The sequence below is a fragment of the Astyanax mexicanus genome, unplaced genomic scaffold, assembly GCF_023375975.1.
Source record: "Astyanax mexicanus isolate ESR-SI-001 unplaced genomic scaffold, AstMex3_surface scaffold_59, whole genome shotgun sequence".
Lineage (NCBI taxonomy): Eukaryota > Metazoa > Chordata > Actinopteri > Characiformes > Acestrorhamphidae > Astyanax > Astyanax mexicanus.
Window position 1 is genome coordinate 46,657 of NW_026040069.1, and position 25,847 is coordinate 72,503.

General features: G+C 43.6%; 2 protein-coding genes and 1 long non-coding RNA gene across 7 annotated transcripts; all 3 read left to right on the forward strand.

The window, feature by feature from the left end:
• Positions 1 to 270: 270 nt before the first annotated feature.
• Positions 271 to 14,889, forward strand: pecam1a (platelet and endothelial cell adhesion molecule 1a). 2 transcript variants are annotated; one of them, XM_049474151.1, is made up of 15 exons: positions 271 to 495; positions 629 to 652; positions 4,429 to 4,719; positions 5,076 to 5,351; positions 6,054 to 6,317; positions 6,934 to 7,203; positions 8,303 to 8,581; positions 8,935 to 9,219; positions 9,817 to 9,955; positions 10,065 to 10,144; positions 10,356 to 10,409; positions 10,949 to 11,035; positions 11,674 to 11,733; positions 13,873 to 13,898; positions 14,572 to 14,889. In XM_049474151.1, the coding sequence occupies exons 1-15, from the start codon at positions 441 to 443 to the stop codon at positions 14,617 to 14,619; spliced, it is 2,238 nt and encodes a 745-aa protein (XP_049330108.1). In that variant the 5' UTR covers positions 271 to 440; the 3' UTR covers positions 14,620 to 14,889. The 2 variants fall into 2 exon arrangements, with proteins under 2 accessions (XP_049330108.1, XP_049330109.1); XM_049474152.1 differs by having other exon boundaries at positions 11,677 to 11,733.
• LOC125798504 (uncharacterized) lies at positions 11,740 to 13,865 on the forward strand. 4 transcript variants are annotated; one of them, XR_007437304.1, is made up of 3 exons: positions 11,740 to 12,389; positions 12,424 to 12,525; positions 12,577 to 13,865. It is a non-coding gene; the product is annotated as an uncharacterized LOC125798504 (long non-coding RNA). The 4 variants fall into 4 exon arrangements; XR_007437305.1 differs by having other exon boundaries at positions 12,424 to 12,491; XR_007437306.1 differs by lacking the exon at positions 12,577 to 13,865 and having other exon boundaries at positions 11,740 to 12,032; positions 12,067 to 12,389; positions 12,424 to 12,570.
• A 7,009-nt stretch (positions 14,890 to 21,898) lies between the features above and the next one.
• Positions 21,899 to 25,528, forward strand: LOC125798503 (mucin-2-like). Its single transcript, XM_049474145.1, has 2 exons — positions 21,899 to 21,903; positions 24,583 to 25,528. The coding sequence occupies exons 1-2, from the start codon at positions 21,899 to 21,901 to the stop codon at positions 25,502 to 25,504; spliced, it is 927 nt and encodes a 308-aa protein (XP_049330102.1). The 3' UTR covers positions 25,505 to 25,528.
• The last annotated feature ends 319 nt before the right edge of the window (positions 25,529 to 25,847 follow it).

Consider the following 25,847-nt stretch of genomic DNA (forward strand, 5'->3'; position numbering starts at 1 on the left):
TCTTGATGAGTGCCAGTTTCATCACAATAATGTTTTTGATTGGATCTGTGATGGAGAGCCCATGATTGATTATGATTATGAGGTAAATAATGATAATGTTAATGTGTAGTACTGTAGTGTAACTCAGTGAATGTGATGAAGAGTGAATGGGAGGGTGTTGTGAGGTGTTTCCGTTATTTTGTCCGGCTGTGGGACGTGGTCAGGAGGTGCTGTGCTTAATTGTGTACACTAACGTACTGCGTACATCCTGAGGAAGCAGGAGTCACTTCCTGCAGAAACAAAAGAAACGGTCAGAGCTGATCTGGAGCTTACGGCACCCAGCGCCGACCGGACCGGACCCACAAGACCCGCCGACCCGACCGGACCCCCAAACACCCGGACCTGCCGACGCGACCGGACCGGACCCACCGGACCCCCAAACACCTGGACTCACTGGCAGCATGCAGCTGCAGACTCCACACCTCACTCTGGTTCTGATCAGCCTGCTGAGTCTCAGTAATCACAACTTATTACTGAACTATAGTTATTAATATATTATTAATATATTATTATACTGTTATTGTAATGTAATTATAGCAATATTACATTACTAATGTTAATTTTAATTTTTATCTTCTATTTGATGTAGATTGTGGCAGCTGGGCTCAGTCAGGTAAGATTTATTTCTATTTATTGATCTGCTGTGCTTAGTTGTGATTTCTCTTATATTATCTACTATCAACTTTTTTCTTCCAGTCCATAATAAAACCTGATGAATCTCCAAAAATATCTTATTTTTGGACAAAATGTAGAACAGGCACTTTTTATTATTATTATATTAGGATTTCATGATGAATGGACCAATAGAATCACTCCAAATGTACTTGAAATAAATAATTAAAAGTTATAGCAGTTAGGTTGGCATCTAAAAAATAATAAGAAAAAATACTATTAAGTATAATTGTTGGTGTTTTTACAACACCAGAATACTTTAAAATCAAGCAAAAAACTGAAATAGTTGATAGAAATTAAAACTTTAATATTTTAAGAATTTTGGCCTTTTTATTGTATTCCCTTCATTTTCACAGAATAAAAGAATCACTTTGTAATTGACTTATAAGCCATTCAATTGCCAGGTGTTTTTTTCTCTCATTAATTCATAACAAATAATGACTTTTAAAACTTTCAGTGGAAGTCCTTAATTTTGTCCAAACCATTTCTAAAAGTACATTTATTATTTGTCTAAAATTTAATTTAAAACAATACATGAATTCACAAACAGCAAAAATGGAGATTATATGTTTTTTTTCATGACAGTGTTTATTACACAGGAAATTTGTCAGTGTTAAATCAACACTGTTAGTGTTAAATCCACACATATTAGTGTTAAACTTTACACTGTCAGTGTTAATTTAACACTAACCGTGTTGATTTAACACTGCCAAATTTCCTGTGTAGTAGGTTTTTTGTGAGCTGTTGTGGATCAGCAGGCCAGAGCTTTGATCTGTTGTATCTCAGGAAGTTTCAGCTGGACAGCAGCAGATTGTTGAGTCTGAATTTAATTGAGAGAGAAAAACAGAATAACTGTTATTATTATTATTCTGGTATATTTAATCTGAGAGAAGATGGGGTCACCCTGGTGTTTGTTGTGCTGTGACCAAGATGTTGGCTGGCCGGCGGAGAACACTGGGCTTGGAGGTGGAGAACGCTGGGTTGGGTGGTGTAGAACACTGGGCTGGGAGGTGGAGAACATTGGGCTGGGAGGCGGAGAACGCTGGGCTGGGAGGTGGAGAACGCTGGGTTGGGTGGTGTAGAACACTTGGCTGGGAGGTGGAGAACGCTGGGCTGGGTGGTGGAGAATGCTGGGTTGGGTGGTGGAGAACGCTGGGCTGGGGGTGGAGAACACTGGGTTGGGTGGTGGAGAACGCTGGGCTGGGGGTGGAGAACACTGGGTTGGGTGGTGTAGAACACTGGGCTGGGAGGTGGAGAACGCTGGGCTGGGAGGTGGAGAACGCTGGGTTGGGTGGTGGAGAGCACTGGGCTGGGTGGTAGAGAACGCTGGGCTGGGAGGTGAAGAACGCTGGGTTGGGTGGTGTAGAACACTGGGCTGGGAGGTGGAGAACGCTGGGCTGGGCGGTGGAGAACGCTGGGCTGGGGTGGAGAACGCTGGGCTGGGCGGTGGAGAACGCTGGGCTGGTGGTGGAGAACACTGGGCTGGGGGGTGGAGAACGCTGGGCTGGGCGGTGGAGAATGCTGGGCTGGGGGGTGGAGAACGCTGGGCTGGGCGGTGGAGAACGCTGGGCTGGGGGGTGGAGAACGCTGGGTATCAGGGTGTTCTCGAGGGGAAACTCTGAGTTTCTTGTGTTTTTGTCTGATTTCCTTCCTTCCTCCTCCCTCGGCTCAGAAGCTCGGCTTCTTCATTCCAAGTTTCGACTTCCCTTTTTGTGGACTCCCTAAACAATCAGCACCAGTCTCACGCTGCTGCAACACCCAGCATGCACTTTTGTCTCAGATATGTAAATCAACACAGTTATGTTCTGATTGGACACTGGGTTTTACCACAATATGGCGTAACAGTGCTTCACCTACTGCCCTGTAAAAAGGCTCCTATAGGCTACTGTTTTGGGTAGTGCACCTCCTAGTGAGTTCAGTATTTGGTAGTTTGGTAGTTCATTGAGAGATCATTGACTGCTAGACACACCTCTACGACGCACTCAAAGACTCAAAGAATCTTGCTCATTGGATTTGGGATCATGTCAGGCAGGAACCGTATCGTCTTAAGTGACGAATACTGTTCTGTTTGGGATCTGATGATGGTCAGGTTTGAATATGGAGGTCTTTGCCCTGGACTGAAGAGTTCACAGTGTAAACTGCTGGAGTGATTGATGATCTGAGAAGCATCTCATACAGTGAGAGTAGGTAACCTCTAGTAGTGATAGGAGAAACACTAACGGTGATCTCAGTGATCTGTGCAGAACATCCTGCAGATACATGTGTTGCTGCCTCTTATGCAGAACTTCAATAATAAACTACATTATAGCTATCATCTTCTTACTTCGTTACTTTGTATTTTTGTGAAGGATTTCATTTATGATTGTGTCATTGTTAGCTATCTGCCTTGAGAACTGGTATAAAGTTTTAAAGGGATAGTTCAGTATTTTTGACATGAGTCTGTATGGCATCATCATAACCAGTGTCGTGCATCCACACTGACTTACCCCCCACAGCGTCCTGTGAGCCGAGTTCTTGTCCAGTTTAGGTCAAAGCGAAAGTAGTCCGGCATGTTTGCTGGGGTCAGGAAAATAACTCCTTTTTCTTCCCAAAGCAGTACGTGTTCAAAAGAGTGATTTATTTACTTCACAAAAAACTAACCCTGCAAAAGTCACGCCTTGTAAATCACTTGGGTCCTACTTTCTCTCGTTCCATATCAATGCACGCAGCGCTGCAACCTGACAGCTAGCCTACGTGTTTGGGTCGCTTTGTTTACTTCTCGCCTCGAGAACATGTGTGACTACGAGAGTGACGAGGAAAACATTGATCACCGCTCAGAGCCACGGGGATATCTTTATGAACCCGAGTATACAGATGTTGAACTTCGCCAAATGGAATTAGATCGGGCAGAAAGAGAGAGGGTGGACAGAGAAGTGCGCACTGCAAACACGAAGCTTTTTTATTTTTTCCACTTTTGTGTCCACATGGATGCCCAGCGCTAGTACCCAAAGTTTCCTCAGAGCAACATCAGTCACAGGAAAACGATGAAAACTCTCCGGAGAATCAGCCACATCTTTGTTGCTACAGCCTGGATAGTCACAAGTCCGCACAATTTTAACACACACACACACACACCTAGCTATATATATATATGTGTTTACAAAGCTTATAAAAGCCAATAGACTTCTCCCTAAAGTTAGCTCGTTTGCGTTGCTAGTCTGAACACAGCTGCTAAGCACTGCCAAAACACAGAACAAGTTGACGCGTGCGCAGCTCGCTGTCAGAATGACGCGCACTGATACGAAATGAGAGAAAGTAGGACCCAAGTGATTTACGAGGCGTGACTTTTGCAGGGTTAGTTTTTTGTGATGTAAATAAATCACTCTTTTGAACACGTACTGCTTTGGGAAGAAAAAGGAGTTATTTTCCTGACCCCAGCAAACATGCCGGACTACTTTCGCTTTGACCTAAACTGGACAAGAACTCGGCTCACAGGACGCTGTGGGGGGTAAGTCAGTGTGGATGCACGACACTGGTTATGATGATGCCATACAGACTCATGTCAAAAATACCGAACTATCCCTTTAAGTTTAAAATTTAAGTTTGACATTTACTGTATATATATATATATATATATATATATATATATATATATATATATCCTTCCCTTTTATTAAGAACAGTTTCCTTTAAACTTTTATTGAAATAAATGTGTTGTTTTTCTTTTTTTCTGTGCAGCGTTTACCATCGACTCGGTGAAACTGACCCTTCTGCCGGGTAACTCAGTGGAAAGTGGCACCAAAGTGACCTTGCGCTGCGATGTGAAGGTCAGCCACAGTTTCCCCCAGCTCTCCCACACCTTCACCTTCATGAAGTACAACACCATCATCTACTCCAAAAACAGCAGCCAGGCCATGGTGGAGCGCAGCTTTACTCCAGCCAGACGGTCCAACAGCGGCTCCTACCAGTGCCGGGTCACCATCCACTCCAAGGAGAAGAGCAGCAACACCGAGACCCTGACCGTCAGAGGTATCAAACTATCCAACTGCTGAAATACCCAACTACTGAACCACTGAACTATGCAAATATCTAACCGCTGTCTACCAAACTACTGAACTACCCAACTGCCAAACTACTGAACTAACAAACTTGTGAACTACTGATCTACACAACTACCAAACTATTAAACTACCAAACTAACCACCTACTGAACATTCGAACCACCAAACCAACAAACTACTGAACTACAAACTACCCAATTACCAAGCTAGTGAACTAACAAACTATCAAACTACTGTTTGAGGAGCAATGGTTTACTTTATTGGTTGGATTTTGTAGGTTTGATGTGGTGAAGTTTGTATCTCACTGAGTTTCTGCTGATTCAGGTCTGCAGACGCCGCTGCTGAGGGTGGAGTCGAATGTTGTGAATGAAGGTGAAAAGGTTACAGCTACATGCAGCGTTCCAGAGGAGACCGGTCCCCTGCAGTTCTCCTTCTACAGGAACCAGCAGATGTTTATGATCCTCACCTCCAATGAAAACTCAACCAACACTTCTGTGGAATTCCAGGAATCCGGGGAATCGGACCTGCACTGCACCTACAGACACATGGAGTTTCCAGACTCATCCAACAGCAGCAACATCGAGAGAGTCTTAATCCAACGTAAAGCCTTTAAACCCCCCCCCCCCCAGCCCCCGCATCACTAATGCATCATTAGCACACTGACGGCTACAACATACAGCATCACTACTGCATCATTACCACATTGGCGTCTACGTCACTAACACATAACCTACAGCATCACTTTATCCCATATTGCTACACAATCAGCATTTTTTCTGTCTTTAGCCCTTTAATTCTGTTGCCTTGAATCTAGAATAAAAACACTAAACACATAATTAAAACTGATGGTATTAAATGATGGTTGTATTGTTGTGAGGCAGTAACAGTGTAGTGTGTGGCCTTTATTAGTTTATTAAAAAATTATAACAAGGTTGTTTCTATGCTTTTTTAATTAGAATCTATTAATGTGCTAAAAACAAGTTTAATACAGAGCGTTAACATTAAGTGTGTGTGTGTGTGTGTGTGTGTGTGTGTGAGAGAGTATGTGTGTGTGTGTAAGAAAGAGATATATTAATACATTTAAATTAATTACGAATAAATAAACTGCAGGCTTTATAATCAGCCTGAATAACAGGAGAAAGTTGGGGCTTAACCTGATAAATGATTAATATATAATATAAATATTAACACATTAAAATTTAGAGCTCTACAGTGACACAGAAGGTGGGGGATAATGGGGATGTTGATAAATCTGTATATTAAACTGTTACTAAATGAATATGTTTGTTGTTTTTTCTACAGCTGTTACTATCATCCCCTCGATAAAAGTTCAACCTGGTTTGGAGGTGGTGGAGGGGGACCGGGTGAGGATCAGCTGTGATGTTTTGGGTCACAGTAAAAATGGGTATGAAGTTTTCCTAACGGACAGAGAGACGCTGCTGATGTCCAGCCCGTCATCCTTTACCCACAGCTTTGAGGTGAATGCCAGCAGCAGCGGGAGATATGTGTGTAAAGTGGAGACGGGCAAGACTGAGAAGATCTCCACCGCAGAGCTGTTTGTAGCAGGTACCAGACCATCATTACCAAACATCACCTGTATCACCTGTACAACCTGTATCACCTGTAAAACGTATATCACCTGTCCAGCAGGTTGTTGAATTCAGTGAGGGTTTAAGATAAAGTTGAGATAAAGTTACTGAATGAGTATTCCAATTTGTTTAGCTTGTTTTTTTAGCTTTATCTCAGCTAGCCCCTCCGGACAGTGGTCATGTGGGTATCGAGACACTTTGGTGTTCACACTACAGTATTATTAATAATAATAATAATGTGGTGATCTGCTCTGTCTCTGATCTACTCTAAATGTGATGGTGTGGTTTGAGTGATTGGATTATGATGCTCCTCTAGATGCACTGTATCCCGTTCACACCTGTTTACACTTTATACTGCACACTTATCATTCCATCACCCAGGACTCCAGGTGTTAATGACAGTGATCAGATTCGTATCTGTTTTAAAGGTTTTAAATGTCTTATCCAGATAAAGTCCTGAAACTCAAGACACATGAAGAGATTGGGGGTAAACAGGGTCTAATTAGGTCTAAATACACAGAGGAAATGTAACTACAGCTGATTCGACACTAGCACTAATACTGTTTACACTGTGTTCTGTTTTTCCTGCTCAGAGCTGTTGTCGAGGCCTGTTCTGAGCATGAGTCCACAGCAGGTTTTCCAGGGCCAGATGTTAACTCTGAGCTGTAGGACTCTCAACATCAATCAAGAGAGGATCACTAAGGCAGACGTGAAGTTTGAATTATACAAAGACCAGCATCCTCTAAAAGAAGGCCACACCTTCAACTTCACAGCAAGCCAATCCAGCAACGGGAACTACACCTGTAGAGCTACAGCTAAGAACATCACCAAGGAAAGCAAACAGCTGATAATTAACGCCAAGGGTGAGCCATAACATTGCCATTCTTAAGTCACAAATTAAAGAATAATGAAAATCTTCCTGCGGAGAAAGTTTCTCTTTCCGACAAAAAATAACACACCAAGCAGCACCTTTTTTTTACCTCTATGCTGGATATAAGATGAGATTGAGACGGTTGGGTTTGGAGGTTCTACAGGTTCTGTATGGATCCTGCAGCACATTTACCCACAGATGTTACTACAGCTGGGCCTGTAGATCCTGTAGCTCTACACTCGTAGATTGAAGCTGAAGCTGAGTCCCAGCTGCTCCATAAATGCTGGATTGGTGATAAATCTGGAGAGCGGGCAGGACGAGAAAGAATCTGGTGGAGACGTTCCTTGGAAACCCTTGCTGTGTGTGGGTGAACATTATCCTGCAGAAAAATGCTGCAATCAGTTGATAGATCTGCAGGAGAGGCAGCAACACATGTAACTGCAGGATGTTCTGCACAGATCACTGAGATCACTGTTAGTGTTCCTTCTATCACCACTAGGGGGGACAGACTGTCACTGTATGCGATGATCCTCAGATCATCAATCACTCCAGCAGTTTACAGTGTGAACTCTTCAGTCCACCACAAAGACCTCCATACTCAAACCTGACCATCATCAGATCAGTACCTGGATTCATCCTTAAAAACAATACAGTTCTAGTTCAGGGTTTTTGTTCACAACACCACCGAAAATGAAGCTGATAGTTGTTGGCTGACAGACGACCTAAATGAAGGACAATTTGTTAAACTTACCATCCAGCTTCTCTCAGTCCAGTGATGCTCCCTCTCTCAGAGTCTGTATATCGAGCTATCGAGTTTACTGGGAAGACATGTCCATCAGTCATCAGTCTCCAACAGGAACATTACCCAACAGTAGCATCTGAGAGTTTTTGTATAGATAGAGTGTTTGTATGTATAGAGTGTATAAATGTGGTGAGACCAAGTGTCTAATCAAAACACACCTGTAATATCTGTATTACATCTGAAACACCTGAGACAGAAGTACATGGGTGCATCCCTATTGTCAGTGAGTGTACATACAAGGTTTTGTAATAACAGTAACAGTACCCGGTCCTGTTCCCTGTTCCTGCAGTGCCGGTCTCACCTCCAGTTATTCGAGCGGTCGGACAGGTGATAGTGGGGAAGCCATTCCAGCTCCTGTGTGAGAGTGAACTGGGAACTCTGCCCATCTCCTACACATTACTGCGGTACCAGAGACCCTTTTACACGCTGACCGTATCCGGACCTCAACGCAGCGCAGTGTTCAACATCTCCTACATCAACCATGCAGATGAAATCCACAGCTTCACCTGTCAGGCCCAGGGAGGAGCCTACAGCAGGTTCAGCCAAGCCCTCAACACACCTGTCATAGGTACCGTTATATAATCATCAATAATTCATACTCTGCTGATTAGTCTGATAAACAGAACTGATTTCAGAAAAGTCTGATAATCCAGTAATAGGTATTTGTAATTTGTATTGTGTCAACAAATGTGATGAACGGGCCAATAGAAATGCTCCAAAATTACTGCTCATGTTTTTTACTACAAAGAACCATTTTCAAAATACAAGTTTTTTGTGTTTATTGGCAAGTATATCCATCATCAACATTGCCAGTAGTTCCAGTACTGTACTGCCTACTTCGGTACCAATTGAAGCATCTCATGATTTATTTAAATACTGCTGTCACATGATTTTCGGCACATTACCTCTGTATTCTGTTAGAACCTGTGTCCAAGCCGGAGCTGTCTCTGGGGTTTCCCAGGGGTCAGACGTTCACAGAGGGGACGGATGTGAGTCTGTACTGCAGTGTTCAGCAGGGCACGGTGCCGGTGACCTTCTTCTGGTACCGGGTCGGTTCCTCCAGACCCCTGTTCACCAGTCGCTCCTCCGTGACCCGCGGAGAACACGTCATCAGATCCATCACCCGAGATCACCGGGGAAAGTACTACTGCGGAGCCTACAACGACGCCGGCCAGACCCAGAACAGCGAACCGGTCACTGTCGGAGGTCAGAGTCCAAATACTTTTATTTAAAACACAAATAGAAATGAAGAGATCTTAGAATCGTACTTTTTATAAGAAACTTTCCCCGGAGATCACTGTTCTGAATGGGACGGACCAGTTTTTAACTCCCAGCCCAGTCAGTCTCTATGACTGAGATTAAACACATTCTGTCTACATGAAGTGAAAAGTCATTCCAAGCCTAAACTATATTACAAGACAGTTTATAAGGAAAAGTGTAAGTTAACTTATTATTCCTGAGCATTAGCATTAATCAATAGGAGAAATTGAGCCTTTAGTTTACAAGTTACTTTGGGTTGTTTGTGAGCTTGTGCACTATTACACAGCTGCTCTTTAAATAAAAACCATCTGTCCACTCACACCTGATCATCTTCCATTTAATCCACCTAATTTTTACATTTAGATTATTTCTTAATCCTAAATGTTAAATATTTGTTAGTTTAATGTGTTTTTATCTGTTTGTTAGACCTGTGTGATTTTCCACATGTTTAACTAGTGAATTGTGTGAGTACAGTGCAGGGTAGTGATAGTATAGTTTGAATATTTATCAGGTCACTCAGTAAATTCTGCTGGTTTCTCTCAGTGAATCTGGCGGGCTGGAAGAAAGCCGTCATCGCTGTGATCTGCATCCTGATCCTGGTTCTCATCGTCGCAATTCTGGTCCTGTTCCTGAAGAAAGCCAGAACTCCCCGTAAACGAAAGCGAGCGGTTGAGCTCTCTGTGTACGTTCACTTCCACGTCTTTTTCTGGATCAATGAAATATAATTATTCAATATATTTATCAGAGTTCCGGTTTAAGATTTACTGCATGTAATTTTGCTGGATTTTCAGAAAACCGGCGCGCCCGAAATCCAGCGACCCAATGAGGATGAGCCTCACTCTGGACATCGAGGACAACACAGCAGTTAACAGTTAACTGACACACACACACACACACACACACACACACACACACATACACACACTGAGACATACACACACTGACACACACACACACACACACACACACACACTGACACATACCTCAGATAAATCAAAGTGTTTATTTATCTATTATTGATTGTTTCTGTCTGTACTATGTAGTGTGTAAAAGTGTAGTAATAGTGATGTAATTAATCACAGACACTCCGGGAGTGATGGGCAGGAACGTGTGGAGTGATCACGTCTCAGACTCCGGTAATAAAACCCAACACTAATCTGTTACTTAACCAGAACCAGTATAACACTTCTCAACTAATGGGTTCTACATTAATGGGTTCTGTGTTAAGGGGTTCTGTGGGTTCTGTGTTAATGTGTTGTGTGTTGAAGGGTTCTGCGGGTGGTGTGTTAATGGCTTGTGTGGGTTCTGTGTTAATGGGTTCTGTGGGTTCTGTGTTAATGGGTTCTGTGGGTTCTGTGTTAATGGGGTTGTGTGGGTTGTGTGTTAATGGCTTGTGTGGGTTCTGTGTTAATGGGTTCTGTGGGTTCTGTGTTAATGGGGTTGTGTGGGTTGTGTGTTAATGGGGTTGTGTGGGTTGTGTGTTAATGGGTTCTGTGTTAATGGGTTCTGTGGGTTCTGTGTTAATGGGTTCTGTGGGTTCTGTGTTAATGGGGTTGTGTGGGTTGTGTGTTAATGGGGTTGTGTGGGTTGTGTGTTAATGGGTTCTGTGTTAATGGGTTTGTGTGGGTTCTGTGTTAATGGGTTCTGTGGGTTCTGTGTTAATGGGTTTCTTTAGAATCCGATGATCCGGGTCGGGAGGAAGAGTGTGAGAAGTTGAGATACACAGAGATTCAGCCTCAGCAACCCAACAACCCTGAAGAAGGTTCTACTCTTTTATTACCATTAATAAATGTGTGTGTGTATAGTGTGTGTGTGTGTGTGTGTGTGTGTATAGTGTGTGTGTGTATAGTGTGTGTGTGTATAGTGTGTGTGTATGTATAGTGTGTGTGTATAGTGTGTGTGTATGTATAGTGTGTGTGTGTGTATGTGTGTGTGTGTATAGTGTGTGTGTATAGTGTGTGTGTATGTATAGTGTGTGTGTGTATAGTGTGTGTGTGTGTGTATAGTGTGTGTGTGTATAGTGTGTGTGTATGTATAGTGTGTGTGTATAGTGTGTGTGTATGTATAGTGTGTGTGTGTGTGTGTGTATAGTGTGTGTGTGTGTGTATATAGTGTGTGTGGTGTGTGTGTGTGTGTTAGTACTGATGTTGTATCTGTGTGTTGCAGTAGCTCTGGTGGTGGAGGAGTGTGTGATAGTGAATAGTGTGTGTGTGTGTATAGTGTGTGTATGTGTGTGTGTGTGTGTGTGTGTGTATAGTGTGTATAGTGTGTGTATAGAGTGTGTGTGTGTGTGTGTGTATAGTGTGTGTGTGTGTGTGCGTATAGTGTGTGTGTGTGTGTATATAGTGTGTGTGGTGTGTGTGTGTGTGTTAGTACTGATGTTGTATCTGTGTGTTGCAGTAGCTCTGGTGGTGGAGGAGTGTGTGATAGTGAATAGTGAGCTGCAGGATGGAACACAGGGTGAGTTTCTTCACAGAGAAACGGGTCCAAACCTCTTATCAGTAACAGTGATAACAGTCCTGCAGCGGGAGGAGAAACTTCCTCAGACTGAGAGGAGGAACATCAGGAACCGAGACTCAGTTAGAGGAACCCAAATAAACACACAACAGAACAAGTACTGTACAGAGAGATAATGGAGAAGTATAGATAATGGAGAGGAAGAGATAATGGAGAAGTGTAAATAATAGAGAGGTAGAGATAATGGAGAAGTATAGATAATGGGGAGGTAAAGATAATGGAGAAGTATAGATAATGGAGAGGTAGAGATAATGGAGCGGTAGAGATAATGGAGAGGTAGAGATAATGGAGAAGTATAGATAATGGAGAGGTAGAGATAATGGAGCGGTAGAGATAATGGAGAGGTAGAGATAATGGAGAAGTATAGATAATGGAGAGGTAGAGATAATGGAGAAGTATAGATAATGGAGAGGTAGAGATAATGGAGCGGTAGAGATAATGGAGAGGTAGAGATAATGGAGAAGTATAGATAATGGAGAGGTAGAGATAATGGAGAAGTATAGATAATGGAGAGGTAGAGATAATGGAGAAGTAGAGATAATGGAGAAGTATAGATAATGGAGAGGTAGAGATAATGGAGAAGTAGAGATAATGGAGAAGTAGAGATAATGGAGAAGTATAGATAATGGAGAGGTAGAGATAATGGAGCGGTAGAGATAATGGAGAGGTAGAGATAATGGAGAAGTATAGATAATGGAGAGGTAGAGATAATGGAGAAGTATAGATAATGGAGAGGTAGAGATAATGGAGAAGTATAGATAATGGAGAGGAAGAGATAATGGAGAGGTAGAGATAATGGAGAATTATAGATAATGTTGAGGTAGAGATAATGGAGAAGTATAGATAATGGAGAGGAAGAGATAATGGAGAGGTAGAGATAATGGAGAAGTATAGATAATGGAGAGGTAGAAATAATGGAGAAGTATAGATAATGGAGAGATATAGATAATGGAGAAACAGGATTTAAATCAGATTATCCTTTAAAATATATAATTTATATATGACTAATATAATCTGCTGAAACCTCAACAGTTTACAGTTTTGGGCTCAATAATGCAGAAAAATAATTGAAGGGTTTTGGATTCTCCATTACTGTCACAATATTGTTACCATTCCTCTGCTGGCAGGATAACCAGCAAGCTGGTTGGGTATTTTTGTTAAGGGGCGGGGCTTTATTTATAGCACATTCTTCAGGATTACACACATTCAGTACAGAGCGGATTATATAGAAACTGATTCTGGCCGGAATGTGAATTATCATAAGTTGGAAAAGGGCCTGATGATCATTATGTGTCTAGACAGATGGAACAGCCAGAACCCACCATCATTAGCCCACCCCCACTGCACTATCCTCTATCAGCCCTCACTACAACTCCCATAATTCACCTCACCTTACCATGAGCACACTGACCAGTGTTCAACCAACTTCACTCACAAGATAACACCTCACAACGTTTACAGTTACTGGTGTTCCCAACCATCCCCTGAAGTAACCTTTAGTAATTTTGTAACTTCTGGGTAATCTGTGTAATTATGTAATTAGAAGCTGATCTGTGCTGCAGGATCTTCATTTGAATACAATATAAATATTATTATGAAATGAATAATAATTTTTAAGGATGATAATTTAATCCCGTGCTGTAGAGCAGGGTAAAGAGCAGGGTGTTACTATAAGCATGTTTTTGTTATTATAGTTGAGGCACCAGGTGTCCATTTCCTGTCCTATTGTGGGGGGGTGGCAGTGACTTCCTGTTTTTACGATTGGCACCAGAGCAGAAATCTCCTCCATTGTTTCTCTGAGAAAACTAACCTCCAGCTGCTGGTTCTCCGCTGATTAACGGCCGAGTTCTGCTAATGGTTCTGGAATGCAGGAGAAACAATCCTGCAGTCGAGCTGCAGGACAATAACAATATCCTGAACTGCAGGAAAACAGATCAGCACCATTAACACTCATTAGCCCAGCGCTAACATTCATTAGCCCAGCACTTACGGTCATTAGCCCAGAGCTAACGCTCATTAGCCCAGCGCTAACATTCATTAGCCCAGCGCTAACGCTCATAGCCTCTCTCTCTGTTTCTGCAGAAGATCCAGACCATCAAACCACAGACGTAAGTTCAGCTCTATACACATACACACACACACACACACACACATTATATGGACATTATTCTGTACATTAGAAAATATTACATTTTACATTACACATCATAATTAAGAATAATTAGTCTTAATAATAAATAAGATGTATCTCCAGATCTATAATCTCTGATTATATTAAATGTGTGGGATATGTTTCTATTGGACGCTCTATCAACACTCCTATACTCCTACCACCCAATCTGCAGCTACTGTATATAGAGAATACTGGAGTTATTATGGGATGGATTATCACAGGAGGAATATTAGGAACTCTACAACTCCATGCTGAGACGTCTGCAGTGTTACACATGAGTAACACATGAGTTACACAAACACTACTACTGTATGTGTAGATCAATAAATATTACTTTAAATATCAGAATAAATTTATAGTAATTTATTGACCCTTAAACCCTTTATCTTCTGCACAACAATATCTTCTCCACACTTCACTTCCTTCTGGGTAAAACTGTTGTTAGAACTGTTTCTGTGGAGATGTTTTGAACCGTTTGTGTATCTCAAATATTAATGTCAAATAAAATCTATTTTTTTATCATAAAATGTATGAATTGCTTATGAATTTATCATGTATATCAGGGTGGATGCAGTTACTGAGACTTTCTCTCTTTATCTGTTTATCAGTCTGTGGAGTACGTCCAGCTCAACCACTGCAATCAGAACCCCGAGTAAACCCGGCCGCACCCTGGCTCCGCCCCCTTTAATTACACCGCTAATTTATTCTGCTTCTCCACTGGGGAGGGGGGAGGGGGGGCGCACGGCTGGACACGAGCCGGCGGTCCTGTGGGATATTTGTGTGTATATGAGTTAAACAGTCGTGGTGTTGAGTTATGTGTTGAGTTATGGATGCTGTTATTGACATTGTGTTGAATTATAGATGTTGTGTTGGGTTATGGACAATGTGTGTAAAGCTGAGAATAAAGGTTCTGCTTTCAGAAATCAGATCTTGTGGTGTGTTTTGGGGGGGTGTTTGGGGGGGTGTGTTTTGGGGGGGTGTTTTGGGGGGGTGAGAGTGTGGTGTGTTTTGGGGGGGTGTTTGGGGGGGGGTGTTTTGGGGGGGTTAGAGAGTGGTGTGTTTTGGGGGGGTGTTTTGGGGGGGTGAGAGTGTGGTGTGTTTTGGGGGGGTGTTTGGGGGGGTGTTTTGGGGGGTGAGAGTGTGGTGTGTTTTGGGGGGTGAGAGTGTGGTGTGTTTTGGGGGGGTGAGAGTGTGGTGTGTTTTGGGGGGGTGAGAGTGTGGTGTGTTTTGGGGGGGTGAGAGTGTGGTGTGTTTTGGGGGTGAGAGTGTGGTGTGTTTTGGGGGGTGAGAGTGTGGTGTGTTTTGGGGGTGAGAGTGTGGTGTGTTTTGGGGGGTGAGAGTGTGGTGTGTTTTGGGGGGGTGAGAGTGTGGTGTGTTTTGGGGGGTGAGAGTGTGGTGTGTTTTGGGGGGTGAGAGTGTGGTGTGTTTTGGGGGGGTGAGAGTGTGGTGTGTTTTGGGGGGGTGAGAGTGTGGTGTGTTTTGGGGGGTGAGAGTGTGGTGTGTTTTGGGGGGTGAGAGTGTGGTGTGTTTTGGGGGTGAGAGTGTGGTGTGTTTTGGGGGGTGAGAGTGTGGTGTGTTTTGGGGGTGAGAGTGTGGTGTGTTTTGGGGGGTGAGAGTGTGGTGTGTTTTGGGGGGGTGAGAGTGTGGTGTGTTTTGGGGGGTGAGAGTGTGGTGTGTTTTGGGGGGTGAGAGTGTGGTGTGTTTTGGGGGTGAGAGTGTGGTGTGTTTTGGGGGGTGAGAGTGTGGTGTGTTTTGGGGGGGTGAGAGTGTGGTGTGTTTTGGGGGGTGAGAGTGTGGTGTGTTTTGGGGGGGTGAGAGTGTGGTGTGTTTTGGGGGGGTGAGAGTGTGGTGTGTTTTGGGGGGGTGAGAGTGTGGTGTGTTTTGGGGGGTGTTTGGGGGGGGTGTTTTGGGGGGGTGAGAGTGTGGTGTGTTTTGGGGGGGTGTTTGGGGGTGAAAGCTCTGTTTCCTCCCTGAATCTGAAGGAGACCCTCAGCTGGGCGGCGGCTGGATCTTCAGGAAGGAGCTGAACTCATGGCTTTTCCTCCTGCAGCTCTGAAACACCAGCGCTAACTTTGAAGTAAGATAAGCAGGAGAATAACTACACACCCCACACCACACATACACCACACCACACACACCCATACACCACACCACACACACGCACACACCACACCACACACACTTCAAACCACACATAACCCACACCACACACTTCACACCACACACACTTTAAATCACACACACACTCGATAGCTCATATACCCCACACCACACACACTTCACACCACACATACCCCACACCCCACACACTCCATACCATACACACTCCACAGCTCACATACCCCACACCATACACACTCCACCCCACACATACCACACACACTTCACACCCCACACCACACATACCCCACACTCTCCATACCATGCATACACTCCACAGCTCACATACCCCACACCATACACACTCCACCCCACACATACCACACACACTTCACACCCCACACCACACATACCCCACACTCTCCATACCATGCATACACTCCACAGCTCACATACCCCACACCATACACACTCCACCCCACACACACTTCACACCACACATACCCCACACCACACACACTCCACACCTGACACAAACCCCACACTCCACCACACATACACCACACCACACACAGGCCACACCCCACACACAGTCCACACTCCACACACACTCCACACACCACACACATTCAACACCCCACACCACACCCCACACAGTCTAGACACCACAACCCACACACACCACACCCCACATTACACATACTCTACACACCACACCACACACACCCCACACACAGTCCACACTCCACTCCTCACACACTCCACACAGTCCACACCACACACTCTACACTCACTCCACACCACACCAACTCCACACACCACACACACTCCACACCCCACACTCAAGACACCACACCCCACACAGTTCACACACCACAACCCACACACCCCACACACACTCCACACCACACCACGCACACTACATTCCACACCACACTCACAGTCCACATCCCACACACTCCACATCCCACCCACACACTCCACACCACACACACTCCACAGCCCACACCGCAACCAGTTAGCAACACCTTAGCAACCATGTGGAATATGTTAGCTACTGCCTAGCAACCACTTAGGAACCATGTGGAATATGTTAGCAACTCCCTAGCAACCACTTAGCAACCATGTGGAATATGTTAGCAACTGCCTAGCAAACACTTAGCAACCTTGTGGAATATGTTATTATCTGCCTAGCAACCACTTTGCAACCACTTAAGAAATTATTGCAACAGCCAAGCAAGCACTTAGCAACACCTTAGCAACCACCTTGAAAACGTTAGCAACTGCCTAGCAACCACTTAGCAACCATGTGGACACACCACACACACTGCGCACACCACATACACTCCACACACCACACACACATTCCACACCCCACACACTCCAAAGCCCACACCACACACACACTCCAGACCCCATACACACTACACACCCCACACCACACACACACACACCACACACTCCACACACCACACACACCTCACTCCAAACCACACACCCCCCACCCTTTACACACTCCACACCCCATGCACTCCACACACACACCACACTCTACACACCACACCACACACACTCCACACCACACATACTCCACACACCACACCACACTCTCTACACACCACACCACAAACACTCCACAACAGACACACTCCACACCTGATACACACAACTCATCCCACACTCTACCACACATACTCCACACCACATTCCAAACACTCCACACCACACACACTCCACAACCCACTCCACACCCCACACACACCACACACACACTACACAACTTAGTAACTATTTGACAAGCCAACTTAAAGTTCGTTCACGAACTTTGCCTTTTCTAGTTATGATTATAGTATGAAGTTGTTTTTCAGGAGTTGGGCTTCAGCCATTAGTTCCTTTATGCTTCAGCAGACCAAGAGATTCTGGTGAAATTGAGAAACAGCCTACAAAATAATTTCTATTAAGATGAACACATACAGATTCAGATACCACAGCCACCCTCATACAGATACCACAGCCACCCTCATACAGATACCACAGCAACATAGCAAGTCTAGCCACATGTAATTAGCTTCTAGTGCTATCTTAATGTGTGTCCTCTAGTGTCTCCTGATTATGTAATCAGGTTGTAAACAGGTTGTGTTATGTAAGCTTTCTCTCTCTCTCTCTCTCTCTCTCTCTCTCTCTCTCTCTTTCTTTCTCTCCCTCTTTTCTTCCCTCTCTCTCTCTCCTTCTCTCTCTCTCTCTCTCTCTCTCGCTCTCTCTCTCTTTCTTTCTCTCCCTCTTTTCTTCCCTCTCTCTCTCTCCTTCTCTCTCTCTCTCTCTCTCTCTCTCTCTCTCTCTCTCTCGCTCTCTCTCTCTTTCTTTCTCTCCCTCTTTTCTTCCCTCTCTCTCTCTCCTTCTCTCTCTCTCTCTCTCTCTCTCTCTCTCTCTCTCTCTCTCTCTCTCTCGCTCTCTCTTGCGCCCAGTGTTAAATCTGATACCAGTCTGATATTAAAGGAAAATTATGTGACTGTTGGCCTCAGTTGGACCGAGTCAAACTTTAACTGTATCCTAGTTAAACCTGTAGCTTCTAAACTGGATTATTGTCCCTCAGAATATTCAGAATTCTAATTTTAGAATCCAGTAGAATCCAAGAAAATAAATAAAAAACCCTAGAAAAATACATTTTATCAGTTAGACTTTAGTAATGTACAGTAATTTACTGTAAAAAGTTCTTCAATATGAAATTTTAAGCTTTTCTGTGTGAACAGAAAAAAAACATCCTGAATCTCATTCAAATTCTGATTCAGGTGATGATGATATAAAGATGAAACTGAAACTTCATGTGAAGCGCTGCTCTTCAGCATCAGTTTAGGATCGAACTGTTCAGATCAATACTGGATAAAGATCATATTAAACAGCCTAAAATAAACATCATTACAGAAAATAACAGAAATATTGGCGTTTGTAGGTTGATAATAAATAAAGTACTTTATTAAGTGTGCAATTACTTTATTAAGTATTATAATTACATGTCGGGGGGTCGTGTGTGTCTCAGACTGACACCCCTGATCTCCTGCTGTTCTGAACAGTTTATCCTCTTCCAGAGCTCCTGCTCTTCACTGTGAAGCTTATCACCTCCATCAGATCCCCATATCTCTTCCTCATCAGTTATGTGAGGTCATGCCCTGTCAACAACACCAGCGACGCCCAGCTTTAACCCCTAACTCCCACTTCTTACTGCTGCTAAACACAGACGATACTGCTGGAATTTTTTACATTTCCTTTGAGTTTTATTTGATTGCAAATCGCCTGAACTCAAAAATATTTCATGTTTTATCTAATCAACTTTATTAACTTTTAATAAAAGAATGAATAAATCTCCATTCCTGCATTTCAGACCCAAAACACATTCCAAACAAACATTGTGACAGTAAAGCAGCTTTTACCACTTTATAATGTTTCCATTCCTCAAACTCAAAACATTTAAAAGATCTTTAGCTGCTGAAGTATTACCTTAGTATTTTAGGATAATAATAATAATAATAATAATAATAATAATAATAATAATAATAATAATAATAATAGAGAAATAGAAGCTGCAGTTTTATTCCTGTATCTGACATTAGATTTACAGAAAAAGACGGTTTAGGTTTTAAAACATAAAACGTCCTGCAGTCTGACGCAGCTTCACCCCTCTCACTTTCACACATCAGCTTATTATAGAGCGAGAGAACGTCCTGTACTTCCTATTACATCCCCCTCTCTCTCTCTCTCTCTCTTTCTCTTTCTTTCTCCCTCTCTCTCTCTCGCCCTCGTGAATGTGGAGTGGGATTCCTGCACTGTTATTGGCTGCATGGCTAAAATTGGCAGGCTGACCCCTGTGAAATGCATTCTGGGAATATGTTGTCCTCTGCTTTGCCTTATGGGGAGCAGGGAACTGTTATAACTCTCAGCTTCAGCAGTTATAACACACTTATTACATCACATCACACCAGCACAGTGAATTTATAATTACCTTATTATTATTATTATTATTATTATTATTATTATTATTATTATTATTATTATTATGTTACTGTATTAATCTCTCAGTGATGTTTAGAGGAGTTTGTTTGGATTTTATACGGTTCAGTTCTGTTATGAAACATGGAAAGATAAATAAGGTGAAGAATCTCTGAGATGATCTATCTGCTCATCTTCTCTCACTCTGATCCTGGACTGGAGGCGTTTTATAATAAACAGGTGTGAAAATGATCTTCAGATTTTACTGCTGGAGTATCCAGGTTCCTCAGAGCGATAATTAACTCACCTATTGATCATTAATGATCTGGATCAGATCACCTGACCACAGCTTTACACTCACTTCACTGTCCTCACACCTGCACCTGCTGCAGCAGCCAATCAGAGGACAGCCGGAGAGACTGTCTCTCATTAATGCTAATGAGGATGATAACATCAGGACATCCCGTCAGCGCTGTATCGTCCTGATCTTCTTCTGTTACCTGAATTCCCTGTCCTCCACCTGATACCTGAGTTATGTAATCCCCCTCAATCCATCCAGCCTGAAGATCAAATTCTGCTGCAGGACATCAGCAGCTACAGGACTTTACCAGGACTCCAGTTTATACTGAGTGATTAATGCATTTTAATCTGCATAAAAACATAAAGTTACAGTGCCGCTTTATGATCCTTAAAACGTAATAAATCCTAAAAACTTAATCTAATCAAACAGAATGATTAGAATTGTCTTTCATTTATTGATTAAAATATCTTCATTTAACAGGAAATGGAACAAATTTCAAAGTTCAGTAAAATAACAACATTTAACGTTTTTTCAATAAAATATCTGCTCCCCAGTCAGCATTAGTGACAGATTAATCTGCATTAAAGATCAAATCAAATCATCTCAAAACTCCCAGAATCCCCAGCGGTGATCAGCACCAATCAGATGCACCTGTGCAGCACTCTATAAAACCCCAGTCAAACCCTCATTTCTCCATCAGACGTTTATAAAGGGGCAATTAATAACAGGTGGGACAAAAGAAAAGAGACAAAAAAGTTCAAATCAATGAAAAAAAGTAGAAAAGAAGAAGATAAAAAACACAAGACAGAGAAAAGAAAATCATAAAAGAAGCCAAAGAAGAGAGTAAAACTAAATAACAGTTTATTATCAGTAAAACTTTATTCTTTATTTATTTGAGTGCTGATCTGTGTTCAGTCTGAGTTTGAGTTGTGTTGGGTTTAGTTTGGTTTATTTTGAGCTGAAATCTGTATTTTTTTTGTAGAATCTTTATTTGAGATGTTTGTTTTCCCATCCATTCTCTCCATCTCTATCACACCATCACTATTACACTATTACATGACTTTTAATGAAAGAAAGAAAGAAATAATAGACCAATAATTTAATGGATGAATATATACACATTAATATATTTCTATAAGTATATATAATTAAAATAAAATCTTACACTTTGCTTATGGATAACCTTGTTATCTTGTTATTTAGCCACAAGTTTTTAATTTTATACTTTAACAAAAAAAGAACAAAGCTGATTTTTTAAATGAGTGTTTTTAATGCTTACATTTTTTAATTATATCATATTTTCCTCCTTTTTCTTTTCTTTCTGTTCTTTCTGTTTTTAATCTCTCCTGTCCGGCTGAACTGGTGACTAAAGGTTGATCATTTCAGCTCAGGTTCACACTGTACCTCCAAACCACCAGCTTCTAACTGCTTCAATCTGCTCACCATCACCTTCCAGAGAATCTGTAACCCAACCCCTCACAAACAGCCATCATCCCCCCCCCCCACCCCGTCCCACCAATCCCACCAATCCCATCAGTCCTTCCAGTCCTATGAGGTCAGACTCAAAACAGCAGCTGGACGTGTTGAGCTTCAGTCTCTAAACCTGAACAGCAGAGCCTTCAGCCCTCAGACTCCTCATCACCCCATAAAAACTGATACCTGTAACCTGTGGGCTTCAGGCTGCAGCAGATCTCAGATTTATGGGTCTGTTTTGGTTGGAGAGAAGAACCGGGGATGTTGAATGAAACACAGGAAACAATCCATCTCACCCAGCTTATTTACATATGAGTGAAAATTAGTGTATAAATATTTACTCATATTTAAAACTCTACGAGGAACAGCTGCATAAATAGAGGCTCCAGTAAAACATCAAATCAAATAGATTCAAGATTGAAGTTTTTTATTGTGGAGTCACAGAGTACAGGTGTACATGTGAATGAAAAAATGGGTGCAGATTCCCACCAACGTGCAGAGAACAATATTCACAATATTCACAATATTCACAAGAAGAAGAATAAAATAAAATAATATAAAATAATACATACAGAGACCTTTACAGTATAAACACTATACACTCAATAACAGTACACATAATAACTCACACTATAGACAAATATATTGCAGGGAAATATGTTAAGTAAGGCTGAATAAGATATAAGATGTTATGTAGAAATGCAGATATATAGAGTGTGTTACATTTGCACTCATTTACTAAAAATGAATAACACAGTAAAAAAGTGGCTGTAATGAAGTGATTGTTTATCTGTGAGAATAAGTATTTATTAGAGTGTTTACAGTATTATAATTTATTAATAAGTTTATTGGGGGGTAAATCTGTTCTGTAACTGAAAGGAGGATCTAGTACCTGTTGGTTCTTCTATGCTGGATATAAGATGAGATTGAGACGGTTGGGTTTGGAGGTTCTACAGGTTCTGTATGGATCCTGCAGCACAGATGTTGCTACAGCTGGGCCTGTAGATCCTGTAGCTCTACACTCGTAGGTTGAAGCTGAAGCTGAGTCCCAGTTGCTCCATAAATGCTGGATTGGTGATAAATCTGGAGATCTGCAGGACGAGGAAGTGCTGCAATCTGGTGGAGACTGTGTTCCTGGGAAACCCTTGCTGTGTGTGGGTGAACATTATCCTGCTGAAAAATGAAAGTTCTGCAGGAGAGAAAGCAGAAACACATGTGAAATAAAGTCTGTAGATATGCAGCAAATCTTTAACTTTATTAGTTTAATTAATTAAAAAATGATGTATTTCACTATATGCTGAACCAGCACTACTCAGTGATCAGTTTACTGAGTGGAAAACAAGAACAGGTGATGAGAAGATAAACAGTTTCCCCAATCACATCCCGACATCTCTTTACTGAATCACTGAATCACATGCCGTTTCCGTGGTGATGTGATGTTATATAAAGTGTTTGATGTTTGTTTAATGGTGACTGATATTTACCCTTTAAGACTGAGGTGTAAAAGAGGCTAATGCTAAGTATAGTGTTCCGAATGTGTGACGTGACCCACCGCGTGAGAGGTCACACGCTCCGGCTCACGTCCAACAGTGATGCAATCTGCAAACACATATTACTCACACCAGCCAATCACACGCCCCCTAAGCTCACTGGTGGGCGGGGCTTATTCAGACACTACCACACACGACCACACACTATCCACACACTCCCACACACTACCACACACTACCACACACTTCCACACACTCCCATACACTATCCACACACTTCCACACACTCCCATACACTATCCACACACTACCACACACTATTCACACACTACCACACACTCCCACACACTTCCACAAACTATCCACGCACTACCACACGCTCCCACACACTATCCACACACTACCACACACTACCACACACTATTCACACACTACCACACACTTCCACACACTATCCACGCACTACCACACGCTCCCACACACTACCACACACTATCCACACACTACCACACACTTCCACACACTTCCACACGCTCCCAAACACTATCCACACACTACCACACACTACCACACACTATCCACACACTACCACACACTATCCACACACTACCACACACTCCCACACACTTCCACACACTATCCACGCACTACCACACACTCCCACACACTATCCACACACTCCCACACACTCCCACACACTTCCACACACTACCACACACTACCACACACTTCCACACACTCCCATACACTATCCACACACTACCACACACTATTCACACACTACCACACACTCCCACACACTTCCACACACTTCTTCACACTATCCACGCACTACCACACACCACCACACACTACCACACACTATCCACACACTACCACATACTACCACACACTATCCACACACTACCACACACTCCCACACACTCCCACACACTTCCACACACTCCCATACACTATCCACACACAACCACACACTATTCACACACTACCACACACTCCCACACACTTCCACACACTATCCACGCACTAACACACACTCCCACACACTATCCACACACTCCCACACACTTCCACACACTCCCACACACTTCCACACACTCCCACACACTATCCACACACTACCACACACTATTCACACACTACCACACACTCCCACACACTTCCACACACTATCCACGGACTACCACACACTACCACACACTATCCACACACTACCACACACTATCACACACTCCCACACACTTCCACACACTATCCACACACTCCCACACACTTCCACACACTACCACACACTTCACACACTCCCACACACTCTCACACACTACCACACACTATCACACCCGCACCTCCTCACACCAGAACCTCCTCACACCAGCACCTCCTCACACCAGAACCTCCTCAAACCAGAACCTCCTCGCACCAGAACTTCCTCACTCCAGCACGTCATCACACCAGTACCTCCTAGCACCAGAACCTCCTCGCACCAGCACCTCCTCACTCCAGCACCTCCTCACTCCAGCACCTCCTCCCTCCGGCACCTCCTCACACCAGCACCTCATCACACCAGAACCTGCTCGCACCAGAACCTCCTCACTCCAGAACCTCCTCGCACCAGAACCTCCTAGCACCAGAACCTCCTTGCACCAGCACCTCCTCACACCAGCACCTCCTCACACCAGCACCTCCTCACACCAGAACCTCCTCACTCCAGAACCTCCTTGCACTAGAACCTCCTCACTCCAGAACCTCCTCGCACCAGAACCTCCTCACTCCAGAACCTCCTCACACCAGAACCTCCTAGCACCAGAACCTCCTTGCACCAGCACCTCCTCACACCAGCACCTCCTCACACCAGAACCTCCTCACTCCAGAACCTCCTCAGACCAGCACCTCCTCACACCAGAACCTCCTCACACCAGCACCTCCTCAGACCAGAACCTCCTCACTCCAGAACCACCTCACTCCAGGACCTCCTCAGACCAGCACCTCCTCACACCAGAACCTGCTCACTCCAGCACCTCCTCAAACCAGAACTTCCTCACACCAGAACCTCCTCACACCAGGACCTCCTCAGACCAGCACCTCCTCACACCAGAACCTGCTCACTCCAGCACCTCCTCAGACCAGAACCTCCTCACACCAGAACCTCCTCACTCCAGAACCTCCTCACACCAGCACCTCCTCACACTATAACCTCCTCACACCAGCACCTCCTCACACCAGAACCTCCTCACACCAGCACCTCCTCAGACCAGAACCTCCTCACACCAGCACTTCCTCACACCAGAACCTCCTCACTCCAGAACCACCTCACTCCAGGACCTCCTCAGACCAGCACCTCCTCACACCAGAACCTCCTCACTCCAGAACCTCCTCACACCAGCACCTCCTCACACTATAACCTCCTCACACCAGCACCTCCTCACACCAGAACCTCCTCACACTATAACCTCCTCACACCAGAACCTCCTCACACCAGCACCTCCTCACACTATAACCTCCTCACACCAGCACCTCCTCACACCAGAACCTTCTC

What these genes read in the sequence shown, in the direction of transcription:
- pecam1a (XM_049474151.1), top strand. Translation starts at nt 441, where the DNA reads ATGCAGCTGCAGACTCCACACCTCACTCTGGTTCTGATCAGCCTGCTG. An exon ending in CGCAGAGCTGTTTGTAGCAG is followed by an intron (nt 6,318 to 6,933) that starts GTACCAGACCAT and finishes TTTCCTGCTCAG; the next exon opens with AGCTGTTGTCGAGGCCTGTT. An exon ending in CGAACCGGTCACTGTCGGAG is followed by an intron (nt 9,220 to 9,816) that starts GTCAGAGTCCAA and finishes GGTTTCTCTCAG; the next exon opens with TGAATCTGGCGGGCTGGAAG.